This window comes from Mus caroli, chromosome 1, assembly GCF_900094665.2.
Source record: "Mus caroli chromosome 1, CAROLI_EIJ_v1.1, whole genome shotgun sequence".
Lineage (NCBI taxonomy): Eukaryota > Metazoa > Chordata > Mammalia > Rodentia > Muridae > Mus > Mus caroli.
Window position 1 is genome coordinate 160,530,960 of NC_034570.1, and position 10,968 is coordinate 160,541,927.

The 10,968-nt window shown below is 43.1% G+C and overlaps 1 protein-coding gene across 1 annotated transcript; it reads left to right on the plus strand.

Moving 5' to 3' along the window:
• The first annotated feature begins 1,179 nt into the window (after positions 1–1,179).
• LOC110300975 (SH2 domain-containing protein 1B) lies at positions 1,180–10,538 on the plus strand. The gene is made up of 4 exons (XM_021171185.1): positions 1,180–1,372; positions 3,458–3,521; positions 6,918–7,080; positions 8,420–10,538. The coding sequence occupies exons 1-4, from the start codon at positions 1,239–1,241 to the stop codon at positions 8,455–8,457; spliced, it is 399 nt and encodes a 132-aa protein (XP_021026844.1). The 5' UTR covers positions 1,180–1,238; the 3' UTR covers positions 8,458–10,538.
• The last annotated feature ends 430 nt before the right edge of the window (positions 10,539–10,968 follow it).

Here is a 10,968-nt window from a genome sequence, read left to right on the forward strand (position 1 = left end):
TAGCTGTCTTCAGACACTCCAGAAGAGGGCGCCAGATCTCTTTACGGATGGTTGTGAGCCACCATGTGGTTGCTGGGATTTGAACTCTGGACCTTCAGAAGAGCAGTCGGGTGCTCTTACCCACTGAGCCATCTCACTTATCATGAATGGCTGTTGGGGTTTTGTTTTTAAAAAGTCACACACACACCCCAAACGCTCAGGGATACACTGGGATCCCAAACACCTAGTGTATTTTCTGGCTAGCTAACAAACTCTTTCTTTCCTTCTCTCCTTCCTTCTCTCCTTCCTTCCTTCCTTTCTTCCTTCCTTCCTTCCTTCCTTCCTTCCTTCCTTCCTTCCTTCTTTCTTTCTTTCTCTCTTTCTTTTTCGTTTTTGGTTTTTTTGAGACAGGGTTTCTCTGTGTAGCCCTGGCTGTCCTGGAACTCACTCTGTAGACCAGGGTGGCCTGGAACTCAGAAATCTGTCTGCCTCTGCCTCCCGAGTGCTGTGAATAAAGGCGTGCGCCACCAGTGGATGGCAATACTTTCTATTAGCTTAAACACTTATCCAAGTAGTCTTCTATGATGGATGCACCCAAAACAGAGATTCAATTTTGACAGCATTATTGGAGCCAAGAACCCATGGCTAGAGAGATCCTTGTACTTAGGGGAGAACCTGCTACTATTACTTTGTTAAATGGACATGGTATTAAACCAACTCCTAATGACTTATTACAATTCTATCCACAGAGCAGGGCATTTCTCAACCTTCGTTAGGGAAGCTTACTTTTGAATAAATAGCCATTAATGCAGAGCATGATCAGAAAAAGCCCAAACAGAAATGGATACCTAGTGCAGCAGGGTTAGTGGTTTGACCCCTAGGAAGCACACCAGTAGCCAGAAGGGGTGAAAATCTGTACGAGATATGCTGTAACCTGTCCCTAGGGAGCTTGATTTTAGTGCTGCTGCTGCTGCAGCCACAAACAGCACTGACTCAAGTAGAAGGTATACTCACCCACTTGTGTGAGTCATATTTGAGCCACCCACCCCTAGGCTGAAGTATCGTGGTCACTCCATCTCCCTCCCTTCTCATTTCCTGTGTCTTATAAAACTGTCTGAACCCTACAGAGCAACCTCATTTGTTTAGACCACAGTGGAGGAACAGACCTTCTACTCCTCTTCACTTCCCTCTTCACAGCGCCTCCTTGGCCTGGGACTGGATCTCAGGGTGACAGGACAGTTTAAGCATAACAACCCTCCATGGATCTGCCTTATTACCATGGCTGCCTGACCAAGCGAGAGTGTGAAGCTCTGCTCCTCAAGGGAGGGGTGGATGGCAACTTTCTGATAAGAGACAGCGAGTCTGTGCCAGGAGCCTTGTGCCTCTGTGTCTCGTGAGTATCCTCATCTTCATGCAGGTGAACCCTGATGGCAACCATATGCTCAGGAAGTTGTATCTCATTCTACTTTGGAATAGTAATGGGCCAGGCACTGCCAGGAGAGGACAGAAGGATGTCCCTGCCCAGCTCTTCTGCCGGCCTTCCTCTCTCAGTTGTGCATGCCACATGAGCAGAGTCGGAGACAACAGAAGAGGGTAGACAATTAAGGAAGGAGAGAAGGTGATGGAGAGAAAGAACGGTCAGAACAGCATCTTCTCTGCGTGCCTCTTTATGTGATGTGGAGAAGGCCCGGGGTGGGGGAGGAGGGGGGGCTTTACTATTGCAAGAAATGTTGGTTGGCTGCATTCACTTGCAGTATTTAGAATGCTAAGATTTCATATGCTTTCAGGTTGGTAAAGGGATTTACCAAACTGCATTTCCTCATTTCTTTTTATCCTTTTTGTGCTCTCGTGAGACAAGCAGGATCCATTGTCATTTTATAGATGAAGAAATAGGGCAACACTGAACCCATTATCATGCCTGTTACAGACACGGAGGAAGATTTATTCAGGGTCCTCTTCACAGGTGTAGAGATTGATGCAATGGTGACTTCAGTGTTGGGAGGAAAGATTGACCTTAACTCTGATTACAGTATGAATTCAGTATGGAAAGTATGGGAAACCACTGGTCCCAAGGAACTAGGGTCAGGGAAGTTTCCATGAAGAAAGAGAGAGAAGAGAGGGGGAAGTAAAAGAAAGAGAAAAAGAGAGAAAGAGAGAGAGAATGAGCATGTATGTGCAGAGATAGACAGAGAGAAAGAGAGAAAGAGGGGTGAGGAGAGAGGGAGGGGGAGGAGAGAGAAAGAGGGGGAGGATAGAGAAGGGAGAAGGAGGGAGAAAGGGAGGAAGAGAGGGAGGGAGAACAAAATGTCTTCATTACATGGGAAGGAGCTTCTTCTGGGGGAGGGGAAGCCCAGCCCCTTGGCTGGAAAGTTCTTAGAAAGGGACTGGGGGATGCTGGGAGAACCTGGAGGCCAGGTCTGCTTGATATGTTAAATATACACCTCAGCTGGATTTTCCTGAGTCTGAATCCCAACAGTTACTATATGAAGTGAGCAGGAAAAGGTCACTAGGAGAATTTTGCTTCTGACTATAACCATTCAGAGCATTTCATACTGTCTTGGTAATGATGAACACATGACTCTGAAATAGCCCTGTTTTTTCCTCTAGGGTGTCACAGTGAAATGACTTTCTCCTACAGTAGTAAACACTGAAAGAAGCTATTTTTCAATTTTTTATTAGATATTTTCTTCATTTACATTTCAAATGCTATCCTGAAGTGCCCTATACCCTCCCCCCACCCTGCTCCCCTACTCACCCACTCCCACTTCTTGGTCTTGGCATTCCCCTGTACTGGGGCATATAAAGTTTGCAAGAACAAGGGGCCTCTCTTCCCAATGATGGCCGACTAGGCCATCTTCTGCTACATATACAGCTAGAGACACGAGCTCTGGGGGGTACTGGTTAGTTCATATTGTTGTTCCACCTATATGGTTACAGACCCCTTCAGCTCCTTGGGTACTTTCTCTAGATCCTCCATTGGGGGCCCTGTGATCCATTCAATAGATGACTGTGAGCATCCACTTCTGTGTTTGCTAGGCCCCAGCATAGCCTCACAAGAGACAGCTATATCAGGGGAAAGAAGAAGTTTGAGACACCTGGGAAAGATGCGACTCAATCCAGATTAGAATTAGTCTAATTGAGAAGAACAACCCCTGAGCCACACTTGATATTGCCTTGAGAAGTGGGTGAGGGAAAGACTCTTAGAGGTTGTACTTCCTGACAAAAATCAGGTTGTAACAAGGATCTTAATTCTTTCCCCTCTTCTCCTTTGCTAGAGTTCACACTCCACCATCTCTAAGAGGTTCTGTGTTTCAAAACCAAACCCTTCTGTCTTTCTAATTCAGAGAAGAGGATCTAGGAATGTCCAGTTTCTCCTTGGGATTTAACTGAAAGCCACGTTGTGTCTCTAGTATGAAGACAGCCATCATGGGGATTTGTAGATAAGAATATTATGATTCACAGAGCCGTTTCCCCACAGGTTTAAAAAGCTTGTCTACAGCTACCGAATCTTCAGAGAGAAATATGGATATTACAGGATAGAGGTAAGACTACATACAAAACGACCATCAAGGCAAGAGTGCCATTCCAAGTCAGATAAGCAGTGGGCTTTGTCTCTGCTGAGAGAAACAGTCCTGGAGTTATGTTTCACGTTTCAATAACCCTGGCTTTTTCCTCCAAAGCGAAGAGACAGCCAAGCCCACACATGTAAGGCAAAACACATGGGCCTGAACTCCATTTAAAACTGTTGTACAGTGAGGTGGTGTGGCACATGACTTTAATCCCAGCCATTGGGAGGCAGGAAGAGTTCTCTGAGTTGGAGGCTAGCCTGAGTCCCAGGACAACCAGGGCTACACAGAGAAACCCTGTCTGGGGATTGGGGTGGGGGGAGAACCAGGCACCCCACAAAAACTGTTTTTGAATTAGAAAACTAAGCCATATCCCAGGATGAAAGTATAAGGACAAGTGGGAAGAGCCTCAAATGTTAAAGAGTCAAGCATATCCAAAGCTGTCTGAAAACAGAAAAGGAGACATTAAACAGCTGCACGTTGTAGGGGCTCCTTTAGTTTTTCTGATTTACTGTGAACTCAACAGGGAGATGTCTTTGCTTCATTTGAATTTAGTTATCTGCCTTAAGAAGGAAGTATAACAAATGTAATAGAATTCTTAATTACCAACATAAGATCTGAAAATACGTCCTGAAAAAGATCTTCAACATGCTTTTGTTTACTGTGGATATCAGAACACGATTAGAACATACAACAATCCCTGAGATACTTAAGCATCTATTTTTTTCTTTTGCTGAGCAGAACATCCTTAAGCATTGCTAAAACTTAAATTAATTTTAAAATTCAAACAAGATTAGTAATTAGTACTTTACAAAACTTAATAGTCTCATTTGAAACATTGAAATATGGTGGTACAAAGTCTTTGCCTTTCGGACTACTGAAGTACTTATAATTAGTTAAAGAAATACCACACCTTCAATTTGACTCCTCAAATATTCTTGAATATTTTTGAGGTTATAATACATAATTATGCAATAGGATATAATAAGTTGTAGTGTTGCCTCTATCTTTCTTCCCTTTAGACACACTTATAAACTCATCCCTCTTCTCTCCTTTAATTCATGGCTTCTTTTGCTTAATATGCTGTGGGAAGATTCACACTTCCTTTCTGTTTTTTGTTTTTAGTGTGTTTTGTTGTTTTTGTTTCTGAGACAGGGTTTCTCTGTGTAACCTTTACTGCAATGGAAGTCACTCTGTAGACCAGGCTAGCCTCAAACTCTCAGAGTTTTTGCCTGCCTCTGCCTTCCAAGTGCTGGGATTAAAGGTGTGCGCCACTGCCCAGCCTCATGGCTGCTTTTTATATTATTATTGTTTACCTACACACACACATACATACACACACATACACACACACACATGCACACACCTACCTAAATACATAAATATAACCTACTTAGTCTGTGTAATGTCACATGTAGCCATGAAGTTTCACTAACATGGCTACCTGAACATGACTTGAACAAAGACGACCCCAACAGGCATGCCAACATGGGTGAGGGGAAGCTGAAGAGGCCTTGGGCGCACATAAAGAATTACAGGCAACTAAAGGATGCTGGGAGTCGGAGGAATGGTCTTGCCTAGGAAAAAGCACACTAAGCTGGTTATTGAATACCAAAGGGTCAGCCCTGAACACAATTTTTTAAATTGAATATACACCTGTACAGTGGTTGTGGTGGCTCATGCCTGTGATTCTAGCACTTAAGAGGTAGAAGCAGGAAGACCAGAGGTTCAAAGTTATCCTTAGCTAGGTAAGGCATTTGAAGCCTGCTTGGGCTACATGAAATCTTGTCTCAAAACAGAATATATATATATATATATATATATATATATATATATATATATACACACACACACACACATATATTTGAAAATATATTTCACATATATATATATACACACACATATATATTTGAAAATATATTTCATATATATATATATATATATATATATACACACACACATATATATGGAAATTTTAGTTTTACTATTTTTCCAATTTATATGCCTCTGAAATTACCTCAAGATAAAATGCCTTCTATAAACAGACTATTTTGAAACATATTTTTCCTTTTTCTTGTATACACTGGGGATTTCTGGCTATTCCCTCAGAATCTGCTTTGTCCCTATTATGAACAAAATGGAGAGCTGTCTCCATAGCACATAGCTACAGAGGGGCATGTGACTAGGTGCAGCTTTGCAGTCACGGGACTGCAGCAGATGGTGGCTAGAGCCAAAGTGGCCCCACTAAAGGAAGACTCACTGAAGCACTTGCATCTCTGCTCTAGAACTTGAGGATGCACTTCCAAAAAGCTCCTTCCAACCATCCAAGCATCTCTGTTGGCCAATGCTCTAGAACCAACATAGCAATAATAAAAGAAACAAACAAACAAGTCACAAGAAAGCAGGCGAAGGAATCCTTTATGTTTCTAAATTCCTTCTGTAGGATCCTAACAGAAAAAGAGGATTTTACTTCTATTTTACTTCTAGCTGTTAACAAGAAAAATAGTCTGTGGTTACACCCAGTCATGGTTGACATCATATTCTCAATATAAATAAACTGGGACTTGGTTCTCTTAACTGTACTCTATGGAGAGTCCACATGCATCTTATCTTATAGGTCAGTTTCATAATTTGCATTTTCTATCAGGAGTCCCCTAACTCAGCAAAGGTTAGCAACATGGCAGAGACCGATATAAGTCTTCGGGACCTTTTACAGTGGATAAGAACCACACCAGACAAATTACCAATGATGGGGTTTGCTCAATACAGAGGACCTCTTAAATAGAAGTCCCCTATATACAGAGTAGCAAGGATGAGAGGTTCCTCTTCGAAATGAGGAACCTCAATTAACTGCAGTCAGTGAGAGCACTCTGCCCCAGTTGCTGGCATTTTACTTTCTGCTTGTGGATTCTCAGAAGCAAGCCTTAAATCCCAGTGTTGCAAGAAGTGTTACATTTTTACCCAGGGTTGCACTATGAAAAGTGGCCTTCTTCTTTTTTAAAAAATTAATTTATTCACTTTGCATCCCAATATCAGTCCCCCCTCCTTCCAGTACCCCTTCACACAGAACTTTCCCAATACTCCCCTCCCCTTCTCCACTGAGGGGTCCTGCCCTACCTCCACCTCTGCACCTCAAGTCACTGCAGAAGAAGGTGCAGCCTCTCCCAGTGAGACCAGAGAAGGGGACCCAGATAGGGGAAGTGGATCCGCAGACAAGCAACAGATTCAGGGATAGCCTCTGCTTCAGTTGTTGGGGGACCTGCATGAAGATCAAGCTGCACTTCTGCTACATATTTGCAGGGGGCCTAGGTCAAGCCCTGTTCACTCTTTGCTTGGTGGTTCAGTAAGAGTGACCTTCTTATGTCTTTGCAGACTGATGCTCATAGTCCAAGAACGATCTTTCCAAACCTACAGGAATTAGTCTCCAAATATGGAAAACCAGATCAAGGATTGGTGGTTCACCTTTCAAACCCAATAATGAGAAACAACCTATGCCAAAGAGGGAGAAGAATGGAGTTACAGCTGAATGTTTATGGTAAGAGCCCTGACACAGGGTTAGAAGAGCCTGTAATCCTATATTCAGAAATTAGAAGGGGAAGGTCCTGGGAAAAAGGCTGACTTTGAAATCATTCTGTGATCATGTGTAGTCCATTCAAGTTTGGGAATACACTCACATGTGGACAGGTTTTTCACTGGGAAAATCTTGTCAAATCCCCTACCAAGGCTTATTCCTGTTACATTTCCCTCCATTTTTGCTAAGCACTCATTTATAAAGTGATCAGGGACAAATTATTTCACATCTATCCCTAAAGGTATGAAGCTCTTGAGAATTATGGGGGATAGTCTATATTCATAGAACTCTCAGTTCATATTACAAGCTTACCCTCAGCTTCATCATCTACCCATTGCACTGCATTTTGAAAGAATCTAGCATCTGCCCATTGAGGTAACTGTTGAGTTAAACGTAGATGCCAAGAACCATTTCTCTGTGTATGGTTTCATTCTGCATGAGAGGAATTACAGTTGCCTGTCGGCAGCATATGTGCTGACAGCAGATCTGCAAACCAGGGAGAAAGATGAGGGCCCTGAGTTCTCAGGGAGCCTGAAAGCATCCACATCCACTGTCTTCTGTCTGAGCAAAGCCACTCCTTAGGCTGCCAGGGTAAGTGTCTCATGTCCATAAAAAGATTAATGTGGAATTTTAATGATGAAAATAAAGCCTGACCCCTACTCTTCTTTCTGTTGATTCAGGGGGTTGTGTGGCCATTACGATCTGATCATTTTCTGTAGGCCCAGCCACAGATATAGCCCCACTGCCTTTTTCCAACAAGATTTATAGAATTAGGAAACATTAAAAGGGCTTGAGGAATAGTCCAGTTTGTATAATGCTTGCCTGCAAGTGTGAGGACCTGACTTTGACCTCAGAAGTGATGGTTTTCAAAATCTGGACATGGTGGCATATCTTTATAATCCCAGTGTTGCAGAGGCAACAACAGGTAGATGTTGGGAGTTCCTTGACCATGAAACCTGGTGAGCTCAAGGTGATAGGAAGACCCTTTTTCAAAAAATAGGGTAGATGAAACCTGAAGAACAACAAATGAGGTTAACCTCTGGCCTCCACACACACAGGCACCCATGCGCACATGCACCTGCACACACATGCCTACACACTTACACACAAAAGCATTAAGGGAGCCCCACTTGTCACGGAACCCCTCTTCAGCCAAGAAACCTCCTAGTGGCACTGCAGCCTTGGAGATGTCTCCGTGATGTGGCATGGACACTACTTTGTGCCTGGTCTTCTTTCCCTCCAGTGGGGCTCCTGATGGGACTTCGTGGTCTGAAATGTCATGCCTGTCCTTTGCTTTCCCCAGAGAATGCTGATGAGGAGTATGTGGACGTCTTGCCTTGAAGACAAGGACATTGGACAAAGCAAGCTAGAGAAGAGATGGCTCTGCTCTCAGCTGCCACACCTGCAAGTGTGAATCTAAAATGCCAATTTCTACTGAGCCACTGAGACCCTCTGATTCGGATAGCAAGATCTGTTCTGCAGCCTTGGAGGAGTCATTTCTCAGACGCCTGCCTCCTGGCACATTCCTCAAGAGGCTCCAAAGCCACTTCTTACTTCTTACTCCCCTATCTTGAAATTGGACAGCCATAACCCAATCTCCTGTCTGGTTAGAGGCAGCTCCCCTCCTTCCTTCATGGTTGACAACTTCCAACAGAACAATGGGAAGTGAAGTGGAAAGAGTACTTCATAAAGCAGAAAGAATACTCAATAGTGACTTCAGAGTTCCCATCCTGTGATTCTATGACTTTGGAGAAATCACCCCCTCATTCTCAGCTTCTTCATCTATTAAACAATTGGTTGATACACATTACCTGGACTCTCTATTGAGCCAGGTGGAGCAGGGGTTTGAGCAGCAAGATCAGGATCTAAGGATACTGAAGGAGCAAACATGTCCTTCCCACCTGTGAGGTCGTGGTCTGATGGGGGCTGTGACCCAACTTGAAACTGTAGGTTTTTTTCACCTGAGCTCTAGTTCCTGAATAATAAATACTCCTTGACTTGTTACTTATGAATTTATGCCTAAACTTTGAGCTAGAATTCTTACATAGATTGTAACTTACTGAACCCATTTATACCATTCTGTACTGTTGCATGCCTGCTTACCTCTCCTCAGTGTCATACCTTTGACTTCCACCCAGACTTGGTCGTAGCAAATCTTTCCTTGCCTAATTATTTCCCAGAGTTCCTCTCTTCTTTCTCTGACAGATTTCCTTCCTTCAAATCCTGCCTTAACTTATTTGCCATCAGGTATTTATTGACAGGTGATACTTCCACAGAATACACAAGAGATTATTCCGACTCTACCTATTCTCCCTTTCCCTTCAATGTGGCCTCGTCTTCTGCCTCTTCTTTCTAAGGTTTACCTTCTGTCCAACATTTATTCCTCTGGCCACATTTTCCCCTAATTTTTCCAAATTCCACAGACGCAGCCATCACTTTGCTAGCTCTGCCTTCTGGTAAATGTGATTAAAATATTTTTTTATCAAGTTTTTTGCTTAGCTCACCAAGAATTGGGTGTCACTCCAGCCCTTATATACCTATAAATCATTACACTCTGGGGGTTTTGTTTGCTTGCTTGTTGTTTCTCTTTTTGTTGTTGTATGGTTTGTTTGTTGTTGTTGGTTTTTTTTTTTTTTTTTTTTTTTTGAGACAGAATCTCAGTCTAGCCCAAGCTAGCCTTAAACTGGAGGCAATCGTCCTGCCTCAGGCCCCTAAGTGCAGGACTTACAGGCACAAGTGACCACATGTGCCTAACCCTTTTTTCTTTTTTGACCTTCCCTTGACCTGCATTTTTCCCATCTTGCTGGCACCCTCTTGTGCCCAGAGAGACCCTCTTCTGCCTACATCCCCTGCCTTGTCTGTTCCCCCTTCCCCGTTTGATCCCTTCCTCCTGACTCATAGTCCACTTTCTAAGATCTGATGTCCTCCATATGAATGTATTTGCACATATTAATTCAAATCTAGATTTTGCATATAAGAAAACTGTGGTTTGTCCTGAATCTGACAAATGTCACTTAACAGGGTGATCTCCATGCCTGTCCATCGTTCTGTGTGAATGCTATACATATGTGTACCAATGTGTGACTACTTAAAGATGTACTCATATGGTTGGTTCTATTCCTGCCTAGGTTCTAAGAGCCATCAGAGCATGGCTGTGCCCAGCTTATGGAAATAGATGATGTACCGAAATATACCCTCCCTGAACGGAGGAATTAAGGACTGAAAACATTTTTCTGAAGGACTGGCTGAGTTCACTTTAAGGCCCCTGGAATTTTTTGGCTAGTTCAAAATGTTAAACTAAAGGCTGAATAGACATGTAACTCAATGGACAAGAATTTGCTTAGCATGTGCAAAGGCCCCGGGGTTCAATCATGAGCATATGTAAAATAAATAGAGAAAGTTAATTAAGGCCTGGTTAGAACCCAAGTATGTTGCTACACATCTGAAATCCTAGATACCCAGGAGGATTAAGTGTTCAAGATCAACCTGGGCTGCTCTGTCAAATCTTGGCTATCCAAAATGAATGATCATATGTCCATAGATCTATCCATTGGTGAATGAAAATGAAGACATGACTGCTTCAAGGTAATTGGTAAGGGGAAAGTTTAATTATAAACACAAGGGAGAGAAAAGTCATCCAGGCTGAACCAGGCCAGTGGAATGAATCGGGCTATGATGGTAGGGAAGATCAAGTGAGGAAGAGAAGAGAGAGGAAACAAGAAGACTCCAGGGAAATCAAAAGGCTGAAAGAGGAAGCAGGAACCTCGAGAGCCTGTAGCCAAATAGCTGAGTTTATATAGAAAGGAGAAAGTGAGAGAAAGAAGCCAGCCCCTTGGCTGGGAAGGGGGCAGG